This window comes from Balaenoptera physalus (assembly GCF_965194825.1).
Source record: "Balaenoptera physalus genome assembly, chromosome: 2".
Lineage (NCBI taxonomy): Eukaryota > Metazoa > Chordata > Mammalia > Artiodactyla > Balaenopteridae > Balaenoptera > Balaenoptera physalus.
Genome location: NC_138883.1, coordinates 118,750,741 through 118,771,047, shown reverse-complemented (window position 1 = coordinate 118,771,047; position 20,307 = coordinate 118,750,741). Strand labels below are relative to the sequence as shown.

Genomic DNA, 20,307 nt, shown 5'->3' with positions numbered 1-20,307 from the left:
GAAGCTGGGACTTGGGTTGTGAATCACTGCAGGCTCCCTGATAAGCTGCTGCCTCCAGCTCTGCACAGCTGTCTGTTGAGAGATAATGGCCTTATAAGCCTTTCTGCCCAACTCCAAGTCAGGTGGGAGGGTGGAGAGAGTGCTGTGTACTGGAAGCACTCTCGCAGGTAGGGCGGCGGCGGCGGCGGGGGGCACATAGCCCCGGGATCTCAGAAGCAGACCCTGCCCCCTTGCAACTTAACAGCATCCTTGCAAAGGAGGAGATGGGGAAGTATGTAAGTCACTTGGTAGGCAGAAACCTGAAATGAATCCTGCTGGTAACAAAAGGTAGGTTTCTGCAGTTGACAGAAGGGGCTCTTCGGGGAGTCCACTCCCACCCCCCTATCTCGGCTTCAGCTTTGGATTAGAGAGCCCTGCCATACAGACTCTGACACTGGTTGCCCTCCTCAATTTCTTGTTCTTGATAAGTCCCTAGGGAGGGCCAAGGGCTTTGGGTGTGCTTGTCTGACTCTCAGGGGTGGCCCAAGAAGTGTGGAGAGAACGTAAACTATCCTGACAACTAAGGTGCCCTGAGCTGGCACTGGGCATCTGCATCTAAAGTACATGATAAAACTTGGAAGAGGTCCTGCACGGTAGGATCTTAAGAGAGACTGGTCTTGGTTCTGGAAAAGGGCCAACTTTCAAGACCACTAGTGTCTGAAGTCCTGATTGGCGGGTCACCAGGACTATGCAAGCAGAGACTTTCTCTTGATACCTTGGGTCGGGTAAGTCCCCTTCATGTTGTTTCCCAACCTTTAGAGCGTTAACCTGTTCACATGTGGGCTGTTTCTGCCCCCATGCTAGAAAGCAGGTTATGAAACTGGCTTTCTTTTGTGCACCTCTACTCTACCCCAGCAGCTTCAGTTCCCAGGATTTTGATAGGTGCTCATGGGTGCCAATGGAACCCAGCACCTGTGAGCTCCCCACCCCTGCTTTACTGGACCCTCTGGCCCTGCTGACCCAGGAGCAGGCTCCAAAGGAAGGTGACAGATATCCCTATACATCCCCACGCCCAAGGCTAAGGTGGGAACCTGAGAAGTGCTGGAGTAAGGCAAGGAGTGGCAAGGGGAGCATCTCAGAGACGCTCACTTTGAGAACTGACTAGTGGCAGAATGGGAGGGAGTGGGAAACCCCACTACCACCACCACAACTGTGAGACCTCATCTTTCCAATAGTGGCCTCTAACCAAGAGCTTCCTGGGCCCTGCCTTGGGGCACTTCCAGGCTAGGGGTGGCAGTGAAGACTCACCCATAAAACTGTCCCGTCACATAATCAAAATCCATTTGGGAACATAAATGTGTATCATCCAAGGCCAGAGCGTGTGGTCAGATGGGCACTGGACCACCAGCTGGACCTCGAGGGACTTCATTATTATGCCAAGTCCCAGTCTAGGCACAGGGTGGGACTGGGGTGGAAGAATCAGAATAATCAGACATTGTTTCTACCGCAACGATGTCCTAGTCTAGGAGAGAGAAAAAAGAAAGTTACAGCACAATGCAGTGATAGTGGGAGAAGGGAGATCTGAGAAGAGGCATTTAATTCACTCAGAGGTGCTGATGGAGCAGGTTCCCCAATGATCAGAAGGAATTAGCCAGCTGGACAGGACTGGACAGGGAATTCCAGGCAGAACACAGAGAGGTGATGCTTGTCTGGTTGAGGCAGCCACAGTGTCTGAAGGAAGCATGGCGAGAGGCAGGTGGGACTGGAATACCAGGTGGGAGCTAGGTCACAAGGAGCCTCCCTGCATAAAGGGGAGGGGGGGAGTGGAAGCCAGGGAGTGCCCTGGTCTGATTGATGTTTGAGAAGGATCCCTCTGGCACCTGTGTAGGTGGGAGGTGGATTGGAAGGGGCCTGACTGCATTCCGTATACTGCAAGGAGGTAGGAGATGGGACAGTGGGAGTGGGGACAGAGATGGGGACAGATTTGAGAGCTACCCAGGCTAGGTAGGATTTCACTGCCATTACAGCCAGGATAGAGAAGGGTTTCTCCTTGTGGCATTAACCCTAGCTTGGCCAGAACTTAGCCTGCCTTCCTGGCATCAAACAATAGATGGATTTTGGTGGGGAAGGGGAGTGAGGTAGGGGTTCCACAGCTTCAAATTGGTAAAAGCTTTAGAAGCTCTTGTCCACTGGCCATGAATGTGCCAGGGCATGTTCACTGTACAGTTGGGGGAAGACCTGGATCAGACACTCCCACCCTGCCACGCCCATCTCTCCCACCAGCTCCCTTCATGTTCCAGCCCCCACTCCATAGTTCTGCAGTTTGGATCATTGCTATGCCCATACTGGCCACTAGGGACTCTCTAGTCCCCTCTATTTCACTGAGATGTTGAAACACCTACAGGTCTCCCAGAGAGAAGGGTAATTGAAGAAAGGGAAGGAGGAAATATAGTCACAGGAAGCTCTAGCTTGGTGACACCAGGTTTCTTCTTGTCAGAGCACAGATCTTAGTTTGTAATTGTGCCCTCATTATTGTGAACCTCTGGTTGTCAGTCACCCCAGTAAACCATAAGGCATGATTGAATGGATCCTGCCTGCCTTGCTCCCTACCCAGATCTTGGAACACAGGAAGCCCACAGAGAGCTGTTGACTGAGTGAATAAAGACTGGCTGAACCAGATTTCTGAACTGTTCTGATGCCACATCAAAGTCCTTAACTGTCCAGCCCCATAGACAGTGACCAGATGTTCCCCTTTTCCCCACCACTGCTTATCCCCTATCCCCACCGTCTGGGCTCTTGGGTTCTACTTTCTCTTTGAAGAGGCTAAGGGTCACCATGGTGATATCCAACTTGAGGATTCTGACACCTGCTGACTATTATAGATATTGTGAGTTGAACTGTGTCCCTCCAAAAGGTATTTTGAAGCCTTAACCCCTGATACCTGTAAATGTGACCTTATTTGGAAATAGGGTCTTTGCAGATGTAATTAATATGTAAGATGAGGTCATTCTGAAGTAGGATGAGTCCTTAATCCAATATATCCTTATAAGAAGAGGAGAAGAAACAGAGACAGACACACAGAGGGAAGAACGGCATGTGAAGATGGAGGCAGAGATGGGAGTTTATGCAGCTGCAAGACAAGGAATGCCAAAGATCGCCAGCGAACGACAGAAGCTAAGAAAAAGGTACAGAATGGAGTCTTCCCTAGAGCCGTCAGAGAGAGCATGGTCCTGCAGACATCTTGATTTTGGACATCTAGCTTCCAGAACTATGCGAGAATAACTTTCTGTTGTTTTAAGTCACCCAGCCTGTGGTACTTTGCTAAAGCAGCCCTAAGAAACTAATACAATAGGTATTCCCACCACCTTCAGTGGGAATAGGGAAAAGGAATATGAGGTGTTTGTCAAGGTCCAGTCTTGCATGGAGAGAGGGTCTCTGCAGGTTTCTGCTAGCAAATATGAAGCCTGGTGTAATACTGAACAGATCATAGGCTTTGCAGGAAATGAGGCTGACTCTGATCTGGAGCAAGTTAATTCGTCTCTGAGCCTCAGCTTTCTCATCTACAAAATGGGGCAGATTGCTATGGGGACAATACCAGGCTTCCCAATCATTCATCATCAGAATCACCTAGGGCACTTGTTAAAAATATAGATTGCATGTTATATGTTAATTATACCTCAATTTTTAAAAAATACAGATTGCCGGCGTTGAACTCCAAAGCAACGGGATCAGAATATCCCAGGAAGGACCTGGAAATGGGCAGTTCAATTAGATCCTCAGGTGATTTTGATGATTAATCAAGGTTGACTAGTCCCCTGAGATAATATATATATATATATATATATATATATATATATATATATATATATATGGAGAGAGAGAGAGAGAGAGAGAGAGAGAGAGAGAGAGAGAGAGAGAGAGAGAGAGAGAAGGAGGGGCACTCACACTGGTAAGAGACCCAAAGCTAAATCCCCTTCTCTTTCCCTTCCCATTCAGCCATGGAGAGAAACTCAACTGTTCAAGAACTGTTGAGAGCTGCCCCCTACAGCTGGTGCTGGAAAAGAGAGTCTCTTGGCTCAAGGAGCTGGGGGACACAGGAAGAAACCTTTAGGAGAGCAGCTAATGAACTCAGAACACAAAGTACCCCTGCCCTGGGCCCTGTTTCCTGATTGGAAACTGTGGGTGTGGGGCTTAGTTCAGACAGCTACAAAAACTCAGCTTTCTTTGTTTAAAAAAAAAAAATTATAAGGATGTGGAAAACATGGAACCTGCATACATTGCTGGCAGGAATGTAAAATGATGTAGGCTGCTTTGGGACAGCTTGGCAGTTCCTCAAAAAGTTAAACATAGACTTACCTTATAACCCATATAATACTCCTAGATATATATCCAAAATAATGGAACGTGTCCACACAAAAACATGTCCACAAATGTTCACAGCAGCCTTATTCATAATAGCCAAAAAGTGGAAATAGCTCAAATGTCCATAAACTGATGAATGGGTAAACAAAATGTGGAATATCCATATGATGGAGTATAATTCTGCCGTAAAAAGGAATGAAGTACTGATTACAACATGGAGGAACCCTGAAAACATTATGCTAAGTGAAAGAAACCAGACACAAAATAACATTCATATTTATATGAAATGTACAGTATAGGCAAATCCATAGAGACAGAAAGATTAGTGGTTGCCTAGGGCTGGTGGGGTAGGGGGAATGGGGAGTGACTGCCATCGGGTATGGAGTTTCTCTTTGGGGTGATGCAAATGTCCTGGAATTAGATAATGCTTATACAACATAGTGAGTATACAAAAAAAAAACTGAATTATACACTTTAAAAGGATGAATTCTATGGTTTGTGAGTTATATCTCAATCAAAAATTATATCCTTTAATGATGTTCTGATCATAAAAGAAATAATTTAGGAAATTACTTAAGTATTAATTAATTAATTATGAAAAAGTACCATTAGAGCTCTCCTATCCATACTGGATGGTGGCCCCCCACAGGATCACCTTTGAAGGCTCCTGCCACCCTTTCTCCCTGATTCCCAGGTAATCTATACGGTGTGTTTATCCCCCCCCACCTCCATGCCTTGTCCCTAGTCTCACAACCTGCCATGCCCTGGGAAAAGAACTTTCTATAATTTACAACAGAAGAATACAACACTCACCATTTACTGAGCTCCATTTATTGAGCTATGTCCAGCCAGGACATAGTATTTTACATGCATTATCTTATATAATCTTCCCAATAACCTATTAGGTAGGTTCCATCGTTATTCTTTTTTTTTTAATAAATTTATAAATTTATTGGGACTTCCCTGGTGACACAGCGGTTAAGAATCCGCCTGTCAAAGCAGGGGACACGGGTTCGAGCCCTGGTCCGGGAAGATCCCACATGCCGCAGAGCAACTAAGCCCGTGTGCCACAACTACTGAGCCTGCGCTCTAGAGCCCACGAGCCACAACTACGGAGTCCGCGTGCCGCAACTACTGAAGCCCGCGCGCCTAGAGCCCGTGCTCCACAACGAGAGAAGTCACCGCAATGAGAAGCCCGCTCACTGCAACTAAGAGTAGCCCCTGCTTGCCGCAACTAGAGAAAGCACGGGCTCTAGGCGCACAGGCTTCAGTAGTTGTAGCTCACGGGCTCTAGGTGCACAGGCTTCAGTAGTTGTGGCTCACGGGCTTAGTTGCTCTGCGGCGTGTGGGATCTTCCCAGACCAGGGCTCGAACCCGTGTCCCCTGCATTGGCAGGTGGATTCTTAACCACTGCGCTACCAGAGAAGTCCCTCATTATTCTTATTATACAAATGAATTAACTGTGGTTCAGGAAATTGGAACAACTTGCCTAAGGCCCTGTGGCAGAGCTATAATTTAACAGCAGCAAGAATGTCATTCTCTCAGGTGCTCTCTCTTGTTCATCTCCATTTTCAAAGCAGTTTAGTAGTGAGATCACCATCATTGGAAGTGCACAAGTTGGGACCTGAGGAAATGGAAGCAATATAGGATCAGTCAGACTAACTGCCTCAAGGCCACGTCCAGCCTTGAAATGGCAGGATTCATTTTTTTCCCAAGGCATGCTTAATTACCACCAGAGAAGATAAGAGATTTTCTTGAATGTGAACTTTCCTTTACTGGAAATTCACATGATAGAACAGTGTCTTTGTCCTCACAAGGTCCTCAGTAATCCCTCCCCTCTGCACACATCAGAGGAAATGCCTCATCTCAACTCTTCCAGGCTCTTGGCTGCAGCAGGAAGTTGATAGGCTGATCAGCTGGTGGCAATGACACCCCTGAGGCATCAGAAGTCCAGCTGCTGCTGATCCAGAGGGATGGCAAAGGATTTCAGGGCAGAAGATCATAGAAAGAGACAAAAGACACTGATGTCCTTGAGCAAGAGCTGGAGGGAGTAGACAGAATGGTCTGGGGGCTGGAGGCACAACTGGAGGCAAACATGGGAACCAACAGGGCCCCCCTCCATAAGTGATGTGGTAGACTGAATTCAAAGATGGCCTCCAGGATTCATGCCCCCTGGTGTACATGCCTTGTATAAACCGGGCTGAATTTGTGAATTTGTTGGGATACCATTCCCAAGATTAGGCTACTAATCCATTTACTTTGAATTAATCAAAAGAGAGATTAGGCTGGATGTGCCTGACCTAATCAGATGAGGTCTTTAAAGGAGGGTGAAGTGTCAGAGATACTCTCCTGCTGGTTTGAAGAAATAAGTGGTGGTATTGTGAGAGGGCCTATGAAGGGTCCATGTGGTAAGGCCCTGAGGGTGGACTCTAGGAGCTGAGAGTGATCCTTGGCTGACAGCAAGAAAAAAATGGGGACTCAGTCCTACCACTGTAAGGAAGTGAATTCTGCCAACAACCTAAACAAGCTTGGAAGAGGACTCTGAGCTCCAGATGAGACTACAGTCCTGGCTGACATCTTGATTTCAGTCTTGTCAGAAGACCCTGAGTAGAAAACCAGTTATGCTATGAAGGCATAACTGACCTACAGAAACTGGGAAATAATAAATGGATATTGTTTTAAGCTGCTTAGTTTGTGGTAAATTGGTATGCAGCAATAAAAAAAAACCTAAAACAGGTGATGAGAGCTTAGAAATGCCCTCAAAGTAGCAGGGGATTCAGAATTTGCTGGGAAGCCAGCAAAGCCTACCTTTATGGGTGGTGGGGAAAGAAAATTTCTGGAGTCAGACAAAACTGGCCTCAAATCTAAGCACTACTATTTATCAGCTGTGTGATTCTTGGGCAATGTCCTTTGAGTCTATTTCTTCATCCATAAAATAGGGATAAATACTTATCTCACAACAATGTTATAAGGCTTAGATGGGATAATAAATAGTTTGTAGCATGCAGTGGCACATAATAAATTATGGTCATAATTGTTTCTGAAAACAACAACAACAAAAACACGCAACACTCCTGTAGCCAATCTAAGGTCCTGTAGGCCAAGTGGAGAGACTGACAGCAAAGACCAGTTGGGATTCAGTTGCCATATACCCCAGTGGGTTTTTTGTTTTGTTTTGTTTTTTTGGCTGCGCAAGGCTTCAGGGATCTTAGTTCCCCCACCAGGGACTGAACCCAGGCCATGGCAGTGAAAGCGCCGAGTCCTAACCACTGGACTGCTATGGAACTCCCAGCCCAGTGCTTTCTTTCTTTCTTTTTCAAGTTTTTATAGTTTTTTGTTTTTTTAATCCTTATTGGAGTACAGTTGATTTACAGTGTTGTGTTAGCTTCTGCTGCACAGCAAAGTGAATCAGTAACACATATACATATACCCACTTCTTTCTAGATTATTTTCCCAGTGATTTCTTAATTATGGGAGCCCTGATCTCATCCTGAGCTTCCAGCTCTTGGAGATTTGATGAATATTAATTTAAATCAAAGAGGTGAAACCTTCCCCAGGTGTCCTTTCGTTAGGTTGGTGGGAGAAGTTGAGGACAGGTGCTTTGAAAAAAAGCTTTTTTATAATTTTCCCAGCCAGGTTCATACCCCCTAAAGCACTGCTAGGTAGGAAACAGAGAAGGGCCAATACTGACACCCTGGAGACAGGGCCTAGAGTCAGCAAGTGGAGACTGAATGTCCATCTTTTCTTTCCTCAGATCCAGCGATAGAGAATGAGGGATAACAAGAGAAGATGAGACTTGTCTCATTAACTCCTTGTGGCACCGAGATAATTCAGGCCTGGGGAATGTGGTCTCACTGCCCAAGAGCTCAAGGTCAGAATGCAGTTAGTGAAGCCAGATTAGACGTTTAAGAGTCTTGGAACTTAATCAACCGCCTCCTGTAGGGAATGGGGAAGGGGCTTTCACCAGAAATATCCAGGTGAGTCCTGGAACTGGGGATTAGGTGAAAAGAGCCTCGATTGCCGGCAAGGAATCTAATTTCTGAGCCCGTTTCCTTCTCTGTAACGTCAAGTGGTTGGACTCATTTTTTGAATGCTTGCGGGTTTGTGGTATAAGAATAGTTACTAATAGGGTCCCTTATAGGTAAGCAGTCGTTCTGTCCCACTCGTTCTCTTATTTTAGGCTCAAACAGGGGGGTAAAGCAAAGAAGGTATTTTTATAATAATTTGTCGTTGTTATTGTTATTGTTCCCATGTTGAGGTGCTAGAGTCGCCTCCCGAGCCAGACTTGAACCACGCTACGGTCCACTGACGGCTCTTCGCCTTCTTCCTTCCATCCTCGCTCCACGATCGCCGCTGCAGTCCACAGGACCGGCGAGCCGGCGGAGAGCGGCGCCGAAATAAATTGTCCTGAGCGCGCCGCCGTAGCCCGCCCGAGGCCGCGTGGTGCCCCCTCCCGCAGTGGGCGGGCCCTCACGCTCCGCCCGCCGTGCGTCGGTGCGTGAGTCCGGCCCCCACGAGCTCGCGAGCGGTCTTGAGCTCACACCCGGCTTCTCCTCAGCCTTATCCTGCGCGCCGCCATCACCGTCATGCTAGGCGCCGCTGTCCGCCGCTGCTCGGTAGCAGCAGCCGCAGTCGCCCGGACCAGCCCTCGAGGCCTCCTGCACCCCACTCCGGCCCCCGGCCCCGCCGCCGGTAAGGCCCCCGCCTGCCACTGTCCGCGCCCGCGTGTCCTTGCGGTGACCTGGGCCCCCGCCGCCACGCGAGGGCAGGCTCGCCCAGAGGCCTAGCTCCTGCCCTGCGGGCCGGCGGCCGAACCTGGTGACCGCTGGCCGTTCTCTCCGCCGCCTCGAGTTGTGGAGGACTCGAGGGCGCGCCCCCGGGGCCTCCCTCGGCGTGACTTCCTGGTGCGGGCACCGCGGACGGGTCAAGTGTGGACCTGCTGTGGGCGCAACGGAGGGGGCGCAGCGCACCTCCAGCGCCCACCGAACCCCTTCGGTCCCCGGGCCGTGACCTTGCCCCGGCGCTGACCCCGCGGCCACATGACTGGGAGTGGCCACCGCCGGCCTGCAGCGCTTCGGCGAAGGTGACATTGAGCTCAGGGTAGGGGCGGGGGGGGATGGTCCCTCCGGGGACCCCGGCACCGCCGCCCCCAGCTTCTTCCGAGAATGCGTTATACTTCCGTGTGGAACGCAGTACAGTCGTTTCATCCGACATTTCTCGGTTAGCGTTTTGTCACTTTCTCAGACCATTCTATTTTTAGAGACTGCTGTGCCACGTTCTAATTCTTCCATTTTCACGATAGATCGACGTGTGTGGTAGTTTCCTGAGGTCTGGAAGAAAGCCTGACTGTTGATAGGTCTTATGATAAGAATATTACTCTTTCGAAAATTGGGTACCACAGACCCAGGAATACTGGCTTCTACAAACATGGGGAAGCATTATTTTTGGCTTCCGGTTAGAAGCCTGATTGTTGGAGTATGAGATGGTCTGCTGATTGCTGTCTCTTATTTTGCCTTCCCCTTATATGTGTTCCGGGAAACTTTGTGTCCAGCACGGAACTTTTAATTATTGTAACTGCACTTTGATTTTGGTCCATGGTGGTAGTATATGCGACATTATGAAATTTGGCCCCTAAGCATGCGTATTTAAACACGTGAACTCAAACTGTTAGTAAGTTTGGACATAGTGATTTATCTTCTAGGCACTCTAGTCACCCTCTTTAGTATAATTCATAAAAAGCTTTATTTTAGGTGTTGTCCTATAAACCTAAATATTTGCCACAAGGAGGCAGTCTTGGTTACATTTGTGTCAGCTACTTTCTAGCTGTGTGACCATGGACTTATTAACTAAACCTTAAGACTCAGTTGCCTCATCTGTAAAATTGGGATAATATTTAGTAGTTGTGAGGTTTAACTGAGATAATGTAACTCTTAGTACCTTTCCTGGCACAAATGCTTAATACATATTTGCTTTTTTATAGTGCATTTCATTTTTGCATATTATAGGTGAGGTTTGTTATCAATATGAGATGAAGAGGTTTTATGCAATTAAAAGTCAGAAAGGACTAAGATTCTTGGATGAGGCTATCCAAGGTCAAGTGAAAGAGCTCTGGAGGGGTTACCTGAGGGGCCTCAAGTTTGCTGTAGGTAAGTAGCAACCCAAATTCCATATTTGGTCCCAGGAGAAGTCTCCAACTTGTAACAGAATTGTTTTCCAATAACTGCTGAATTAGATAATTAAATGTTTTGAATAATGGTTAGATTCTCTAGTGAACCGTTAAAAGTTACACAATCCTGGCACCTGTCCTTACCCTGATAGCTGTGAAAAGGTGGGAGGAGTTTCTGCTTTTCCTTTCTTGGTGCAGGGCTCCATTTAAGTAGCACTTTTTATTACCTTCCAACCTTTTCTGCACCACTCCCACATTTATAGATTTCCAGCCTTAGGATCCCAAGGTTCATGACTGCTCTTTAAGCCTTACACCTCTGTAACCCTGCCTTTGAGCTTGTTCATGTACCCTCTACATTGTTCACTTCTTTCCATTACTCCTAGAATCACCACCACCAAAATGTCCATTCTCTGAGCCTTGTCTGAGCTGATTAGTTATTGAAGGGGATTAATGTGCCTCGTAATTTTTCTAAATATATTGTTAGCCTTTTTTTAAAAAAAGATTGCTTAACTGAATGCCAGAAAGCAGTGTTAGAAATAGATTTTTAGATTGTAGCCCTAGAAATGTCCCAGTTTTTTACAGCTGCTTCCCTTTTCCTAGTCTGGAATCTTTAGTTTATATAAAAGCACTGAGTAATTGTTTTCCAAAATAATTTACCATACAAGCCTCAAAATTAGGCGGAAATGCTGTACTTAACTAGGGGTGGTGTGGGGGAGGGAAAAGATGCCTATATAGTTTACCTAAAAATCAAAATGTTAAGCATGTCCATAATAACTACAAGAATAGATCCTGCTCTACCCATTACTGGAATTAGGAATATAATTTAAACCATGTGGGAGAGTATGTTTTTCCCAACCTGGAAGCTATGTGTGTTCCCAGTGCTTGCTTGGTATTATAAATACTTGTCTCATACAGGGTTTTTGTTTTTTGTTTTTGAATACAACCAGTTTGTAATTTGGGACTCTCAGAAGGAAAGTGAACAAATTGTCGAAGGTGATCCATTAATCTCCCTGTCTAGGATTTGTAGTTGCTAGCCATCTTTTTCATAGTTAGAAAACAAAACAAAGCCACAGTCATCCAGTGAAATCCATGCCCATGCCCAGCAGTGAGCAAAAGAAATTTGTTATCATGAAATGCTTTTCTGGGTGGTTGGAGAGAATTATATACTTCATTTTTCTTGGGTAAATACTAAGAAGTGGAATTACTGGGTATGGTAGGTGTGTATTTAACTTGATAAGGACCTGGTAAACAGTTTATACTTCGATTATATACTTGCACTTTAAGTATTCTGCTAGGGATAACTTTAGTTTTTAAAAACAGTAGTTTACAAATTTTTGGTAACAGTGGGCTAAAGTGTTATTTTGGGTATGTTAAGCCTTTAAAAATAACTAGAAATTATACCAAGCTTGTCTAATTCATATAACAAGAAATGCAATTTGAAGAATGTTTTATTTCTGTAAGTTAGGATTTCCATAAACAGAAGATCAATTAAGACATTTCTAGATAAGAATTAATTTAAAGCTACCATTCATTGAGTACCTACGTACAAGGTACTAAACCCTGGGCAAAGTGTTACCTTGCTTTCATTTTTAATCATCATACTCTGCTAAGGTAGTGGTATCCTCATTTTATACATAAGGAATATAAAACTTGAGTTAATTTTACCAGGGCCAGACAGTGGGAGAGTGAAGAGCCTAGAAGCATCTGACCACTAGGCTCCGCTGCCTCCTAAAACCCAAAGGTAAAAATGCCTTCTCCCACCTCCTGCTCCATTCAGAGGCTGTTTAGATAGAATTCAGATTTCTTAACTCCCAATTCACTGTCCATTTGATAGGCAGAAACTAAAAATGGGAAGGCTTTTCATATGGTACTAGAAAGGGTATATTGATTGAGAGCAGAATACTGTTTCCTATTTTCTTGATAGTGTTATATTAATAAATCTCACTTCTTAGAAATCTAGTAAAACTTTTTTCCATTAGGTGTAAGTCACTTTTTTAATTAGAATTTTCAAGGAGGGGGCTGTAGTTTGATAAAACAATTTTTAAATTACCATTGCTTTGTCAGGATGTATAATTTATTTTGGGATATAATTTAATGGAGAGCATAAGTTTTTTTAAAAATTTATCAAGAAAGTGTATCTTATAAATTTGGTTAAGAACTAGAATGGACATTGTTTTATTTTATTTTTGGCCACACTGAGTGGCTTGTGGGATCTTCGTTCCCCGACCAGGGATTGAACCCCAGCCGTCGACAGTGAAAGCGCAGAGTCCTAAGCACTGGACCGCCAGGGAATTCCCAAGAATGGACATTATTTTAAATTAAGAATTAATAATTGCTTATCATAAAAATAAGTGTATAAAGAAATAAAGTTTTTCCTTCCAAAGATAACCGCTCTTAACAATTACATGCCAGCATTACACATTAGTGGGATAAAAGCATAAACGTACATACATAGTACTTTTTGTTCTACTTGCTTTTCTGTGCTTAATTTTTAAGATTTTTTTCAAATCAGTACATAAGATTTGTTTCATTTGAGCTGCTGAATAATTTTCCTTCCATGACATACATAGCTGATTCAAAACTTCATGCACTGAGTGTATTTAATACCACTGAACTGTACATTTAGAAATGATTAAGATGGTAAATTTTATGTTATGTGTATTTTAAGACACCAAAAAAAGAAAAAAACAAAAAACTTTATGTATTGGCAAGATATGTCAAGTACTACTTCTATACATTGAAGTTTTTGCTCTCTCTCCCCTATAGCTATCCAGTCAATTCGCTGCTACTCCCATGGGTCACATGAGACAGATGAGGAGTTTGATGCTCGCTGGGTGACATACTTCAATAAGCCAGATATTGATGCTTGGGAATTGCGTAAAGGTAATTGGAACATAGGCATATGTGTCTGTTTTAGTATAGAGTTATGAACCGCTGTGTAGTCTTCCACTACTTTGTTGAAAGTAACTACAGTTAATCCTTGAAAAATTTGGGGGGTTAGGGACACCGACACACACCCCCACATAGAAAATCCACATATAACTTTACAGTTGGTCCTCTTTATCTGCAGTTCTGTGTCCAAGGTTCTCCATCTACGGATTCAACCAACTTTGGATCATGTAGCACTGTAGTATTTATTGAAAAAAATCCACGTGTAAGTGGGCCTGTACAGTTCAAACCCATGTTGTTCAAGGGTCAACTGTATTTTGAAAACATGTATCATGCAAACTGAGTATTGTCATGCATCTTGCAATTAGGAAAGTTTATAGTTTCCAGAGTAAGTATTTCCTGTAGAGCAGGGTTTTAAAGGAGGCACAGTTGACATTTTGGGCCAGACAGTTCTTTGTTGCAAGGGCTGTCCTTTGCATTGTAGGATATTTAACAGCATCCTTGGTTTCTACACGCTAGATGCCAACACCCTCACACACCCCCAGTTGTGACAACTAAAAATGTCTCCTGGGGGACAAAATCATCACTGCTATAATGATAGGCCAGGGTGAGCAAGATATAACAGTTGTGTAATTTTTAGATAATTTACGCAAGTAGTCATTTGGTTCTCTTCCCCTCTTGGTAATAGTTTGGGATTTTTGTTATTTTTATTCTCAGTTATGATTTGTCTTGCCCTGAATAAGTGTCCGATCTGAATAAGCTAGAACTTGTTTATCCTAAATTTGTAAGTACACATTTAACATAAGTAAGTAGGGTTAATAATAACCAGGCTAGTAGACTGGTAGATAACTAATTTTAAGTGTAAGAAGTTTATCTCAGACCAAGAGTTCATTCTCTATGACTATATTCTAGCATTGCAGTCACTGGTGTCCTTTCTTTAAATATTTTAAAATAAATAAAAGCAAGAAACCTAAGTGCTTCATACTTCTCTGCAGGAATGTAATGACACCATTTTACTGCAGCTGGGGAAATTCTTATTGGATAATCTTAAGTAGAAGTAATGAAAAGAACAGCAGTTTTGCATTCCCATTAAGAGAATCTTAAATTTTATGATGTATCATTTTGTGCCAAGCCAAAAGTAATCATGCCCAGTCATTTTCTGGTTGAATGTTTGTGACTGTGTGCTAATGGCTGTCTGTATCTCCTTAATGTCCTCATTTGGGCTTCATTACCTCTTCTTAAGCATTTCTCTGGTGGTTTTTAGATTATTTTCCAATCAGATCTATTTTAAAGCAATCAAAGTACATACATTGTACTAAGAGTTAAAGATATAAGTTGAAAATGGCCCTCTTTGAAAAGAAACCAGCTACTTTTGAAAATAGGGTTTGCATTTAAGAAAACTCTTGAGGTTTTTTTCCTTCCGTCTGTATGCTACTGCATAGTTCTTTTCACTAACTCACTGTGGAAGATCCACTATGATCTCATTATCTAGAATATTTTATTTTTGGCTGCGCCATGCAGCTTACAGGATCTTAGTTCCCCGACCAGGGATCGAACCCAGGACCCTGGCAGTGGACCCGCTGAGTCCTAACCAGTCCTCCCTAGCCAGGAAATTCCCAATTATCTCATTTTAGAGATAAGAGAATAGAGGCTCAAACAGACAAGATCACATGTCTATGGTTCAATAAAAATACAAATAACTAAATCATAGTTTAATGTGAGGATATTCCAGGTTGATATGACCCCTCTTTTTAATTTGACAGGGATGAACACCCTTGTTGGCTATGACCTGGTTCCAGAACCCAAAATCATTGATGCTGCTTTGCGGGCATGCAGACGCTTAAATGATTTTGCTAGTGCAGTTCGCATCCTAGAGGTTGTTAAGGTCAGTAAAATAACAATGCTAAAGTTGTTTTGGAAATAGGTGGACTATTGATTAGGTATTAGCATATTCTGTGTTTTTGAATTTGTTAAAATACCTAAAATTAGTTCTTATATAGCTAGAGGGAATATACATTGCAATTACAGTCTTTTTGGAGGGTGGTTTGGTAGAATTTATTCAGAGACTTAAAAATTATGCTTGGGGCTTCCCTGGTGGCGCAGTGGTTGAGAATCTGCCTGCCAATGCAGGGGACACGGGTTCGAGCCCTGGTCTGGGAAGATCCCACATGCCGCGGAGCAGCTGGGCCCGTGAGCCACAATTACTGAGCCTGCGCGTCTGGAGCCTGTGCTCTGCAACAAGAGAGGCCGCGATAGTGAGAGGCCCGCGCACCGCGATGAAGAGTGGTCCCCGCTTGCCACAACTAGAGAAAGCCCTCGCACAGAAACGAAGACCCAACACAGTCATAAATAAATAAAAATAAATAAATTTTTTTTTAAAAGTACCAATTTAAAAAAAAAATTATGCTTGATACCCATTTGTTCAGCAATCCCATTTGAGAATTTACCTTAAGGAATAATTAAGAATGTACACTTTATCTTTGTGCTGTTTGTGATATGAAATTAAATGTTGCTAGTGGTTTCTTAAGGTGGGACTTCCCAGAAGAGGTTATTATTAATGTTGTAGAAATGTGCTTAACATTAAAGATATTCATAGTATATTAACTGAAGGAAATTATGAAATAATTTTTGCGGTGTATGACCCCATTTTATTAAAAAGTATAGAGAGAATGATCAAAATGTAAGAGGATATATACTTATTCTCCTCGCACTTATTTGATTATAGTTTCTAATTTTTCTGTAATGAACAAATTAGTGCATGGAATTTTAAATAAGAATTTTATTTAGCAAATACAGCTAAGGAGACCTAGAATTTGTTAAAGACAGAAGAGTAATATTTTGGCACTGTCTTAGTCCATTTGACTTTTTTAATATTTGTCCCTGAGGAACAAATATTATGACAATATGGGTGTGATTGTATGTTATGGCGAGTATTCATCAAAACTCTCTTGCCTTGGAAATAAGTATTCTCTAAGTGTGGCTCTCCGTGAAAAGACATTGTGTTCTATAAGAAAGAAATTCAAGGTCTGTAAGAGGGTAAGTATGATATTACTTTATCTAAAATGGGTAAGATGATTAAGGGTTCTGTAGGCTATCAATCCATTCAGCACCAGTAGTTAATTCAGTTAGGGTCTCAAATTGAGGCAAATCAAAAAACTTTTTTCTGTGATAATTTAATTATTACTGTTGCCTGCTAGGCATGTTTAATTGCCTTCACAAAATTCTGTCATCACCACCTTCTTTTCCAGTAACTCAAGGCTTTAAAATGTTTTTTCCCTTGGGTTTAGTCCAGTTGTCTTAGTTAGTCTCCAGGTGTCTTAAAAACCTACCTTGAATAGTGCCTATATAAGTTGCTGTCTTGTTTTGTTTTGTTTTTTATTTTTGGCTGCGTCAGGTCTTCGTTGCTGCGCGCAGGCTTTCTCTAGTTGCGGCAAGTGGGGGCTACTCTTTGTCGAGGCGCGTGGGCTTCTCATTGCAGTGGCTTCTGTCGTTACGGAGCACAGGCTCTAGGCGCGTGGGCTTCAGTAGTTGTGACACTCAGGCTCATTAGTTGTGGCTCGCGGGCTCTAGGGCGCAGCCTCAGTTGTTGTGGCGCACGGGCTTAGTTGCTCCACGGCATGTGGAATCGTCCTGGACCAGGGCTCAAACCCATGTCCCCTGCATTAGCAGGCAGATTCTTAACCACTGCACCACCAGGGAAGTCCCAAGTTGCTCTTTTTTGAACAAATATGTTAACTTAAAAGTAGGTGACTTGTATTCTCTGCTACTAGCCTCTGCTTATGTGATTAAAAGCATTTTCAAGTTCATTTTGTTAATAGAGACAGCTTTTGAGAGCTAAATGTGACTATTTTCTTTGCCATCAGGACAAAGCAGGACCTCATAAGGAAATCTACCCCTATGTCATCCAGGAACTTAGACCAACTTTAAATGAACTGGGAATCTCCACTCCAGAGGAACTGGGCCTTGACAAAGTGTAAACCCCATGGGTAAGCTACATACCTGAAAAAGGCAGGAAAGAATCCAGGGAGGGGTGAGTGAGTGGCATTTCAGTATTCTCAGAGTAAGACCTTTTTGTGGCCTTGTTAGAGGCTATGAGCTTAGAGATTGAGAGAGTACCTATGATGATTAATTTAAGGAGCTAGAATTGTTGTTTCTAGTTGTCATAATTATTCTTTTACTGGCGTAAAGGCAAGTAAAAGCCTTATTTTAAAATCTATATAAAATATTTCAAGCATAAAGAATAGCATAGGGAATAAGTGTAACCACACCCAGATTTTGAGATATTATTATTTTTGCCATGTGTGCTTTAGTTTCCCCCCTCCCCCAAGAAATGACAGGTTTCACATAGAGTTGAAGCCCTCTGTACCTCTTCCCTAATTCCAGCCCTTTAACCTCCCCCAACTAAAGGTAATCTACTACATACAAGGTGTTCATCATGCATGCTTTTATACATCTGTTTATTTTTAATAGCAGGGTTTTATTGATTTGATGCTTCTGTTGTGTGCCCAAGTTGGAATATGATAGTTAAGTAATATTCATTGATAATAAAAGCTTATTTGATACCTTGTCCTGTATGACAGATTAGGTAATAAAACGAGCCACAGGATTGCCTGGGTAGTGAGCAGTATGCAGAAAATCCTTTGTAAAACAGAAAATATATAAGTAAAAAGTCATATATTTATTTTATTTAACAAACACACATAGTGTATATAACTCTTACTATGTGTCAGGTACTGTTTTATGAGCTTTATAAGTATTAACTCATTTAATCCTCAAACAGTCCTGTGAGGTACTTACTGTTATTATAATTATTCCCATTTTACTATTTTACTGATGGGGAAACTGAGGCACATTGTCCAAGGTCATACAACTAGTAGAGGAGCCCACATTTAAACCCAGGCAGTCTGGCTCCAGAGTCCATTGCTTTTACTATGCCACACATCCCTTGCACTGCAGTACTGAGGCATTTACTAAGGCCATACTCTTATTTCACAGAGGTAAATGATGAGGTTTAAGTAGAGGATTTGCTTCCTAAGAGTAAGAAGTTTATTTTTAAAAGATGGAACTAAACTATCTTATAAAAGTTTCAATAAAAGTGGACCCCAAATTATTTAAAGAGCTAGTATCAGACTCCTCACAAGATAAAGAGCCAGGTTAGGATACCATTAGTGAACATCTAATTTCACACCTAATAAGCACTTGTTTAAAAATCAGGGCTTCCCTGGTGGCGCAGTGGTTAAGAATCCACCTGCCAATGCAGGGGACATGGGTTCGAGCCCTGGTTCGGGAAGATCCCACATGCCGTGGAGCAACTAAGCCCGTGCACCACAACTACTGAGCCTGCGCTCTAGAGCCCGCGAGCCACAACTACTGAAGCCCGCGCACCTAGAGCCCATGCTCTGCAACAAGGGAAGCCACCGCAGAGAGAAGTCTGCACCATAATGAAGAGTGGCCCCTGCTCGCTGCAGCTAGAGAAAGCCCATGCACAGCAACAAAGACCCAACGCAAATGGATGAAGAAGATGTGGCACCTATATACAATGGAGTATTAGTGATAAAAAGAAACGAAATTGAGTTATTTGTAGTGAGGTGGATGGACCTAGAGCTGTCATACAGAGTGAAGTAAATCAGAAAGAGAAAAACAAATACCATATGCTAACACATATATATGGAATCTAAAAAAAACAAAAACAAAAAAAAACAGACCCAATGCAGCCAATAAATAATTAAATTAAGTTAAAAAAAAATCTTAGAAGTCAAAAAGAATCCCTACATTCAGTCTTCCTGCTGACAGAATGAGCAGAAAATGCCTGAGGTTTTGTAATCCAATTTTGAGGTCTCTTTTCACAGCTTGCTTTGGAGCAGGAGTCTTAATTTTATCTTTGTCTACCCCTATACCACTACCACCTCCTCCTCCTCCCTGAAGCCAGAGAGCACATCTTTGTAAAACGTGGAAGGGCTTTCATTTATCAAGTATTATTCCAAGGAGTCCAGAAGATCTTTGTTATGTAGGATATTTTGTAGCTGCAGTAACACTGTATTCTTTTACTTAAAATTTTTTTAAGAGGGCAACTCCCCAACACTTTTCTGATTGGAAAAGACTACCCCAATAATTACCGGGTGTATGACAACAAAAAACTAGGCAGTTAGTACCTGGTGTGTTGATTGCAGGCAGGATTAAGTAAGAGCAGAAGAGACTACACAGAAGCAGTGATTTTCTTGGGCTGTTGCTCTAAAGGTTATTTTTAGTAAGATTTCTACCTTTTCTTTATTTCCCTAGCTAATTTTTCATGTTTTCTCTTACAGATGGGCTTCCTAAGGATTTATTGATAATGCTACTTGATTGTAAACAATCACCTGGAAATACTGATGAAAACATATTACCTTATTTGAACAAGTTTTCCTTTGTTGAGTACCAAACCATGTAATGTAACTTGGACTTTAATAAAAGGGAAATGAGTTTGAACTGAAATTAGGTATTGTTTCATGTGTTTGCATTGAAAAGCAAAAAAAAAGAACTATTATAGGGTCGTTGGTTTCACTGGTTGCCGCGTTATATGCTGAGAGAACTGCTTCAATTCTCTGGAAACCACCCAACATGAAAGTCAGCTACATAAACATATTTGGGTGCACTGGCTGGTAAATTAGCTAAAAATTAGAAGTCATTCATGTAGAATTTTCTTGTTGACAGGCCAGCAAGTACCATGGACTTAGTACCATGGTCCTTGGGGATAGATCAAATTGTGTACCTTCCCAAAAATGGGTGAAATAGGGCTTCCCTGGTGGCGCAGTGGTTGAGAATCTGCCTGCCGATGCAGGGGACACGGATTCGAGCCCTGGTCTGGGAAGATCCCACGTGCCGCGGAGCAACTAGGCCCGTGAGCCACAGCTACTGAGCCTGCGCGTCTGGAG

The 20,307-nt window shown here is 43.0% G+C and overlaps 1 protein-coding gene across 4 annotated transcripts; it reads left to right on the top strand.

The window, feature by feature from the left end:
* The first annotated feature begins 8,831 nt into the window (after nt 1-8,831).
* Nucleotides 8,832-19,867, top strand: COX5A (cytochrome c oxidase subunit 5A). 4 transcript variants are annotated; one of them, XM_082449295.1, is made up of 6 exons: nt 8,832-9,033; nt 10,347-10,487; nt 13,274-13,390; nt 15,160-15,281; nt 17,260-17,382; nt 19,702-19,867. In XM_082449295.1, exons 1-5 carry the CDS (start codon nt 8,928-8,930, stop codon nt 17,371-17,373), a joined length of 600 nt encoding a protein of 199 aa, XP_082305421.1. In that variant the 5' UTR covers nt 8,832-8,927; the 3' UTR covers nt 17,374-17,382; nt 19,702-19,867. The 4 variants fall into 4 exon arrangements, with proteins under 4 accessions (XP_082305421.1, XP_082305424.1, XP_082305422.1 ...); XM_082449296.1 differs by lacking the exon at nt 8,832-9,033 and adding an exon at nt 9,079-9,424; XM_082449298.1 differs by lacking the exon at nt 10,347-10,487 and having other exon boundaries at nt 8,837-9,033.
* The last annotated feature ends 440 nt before the right edge of the window (nt 19,868-20,307 follow it).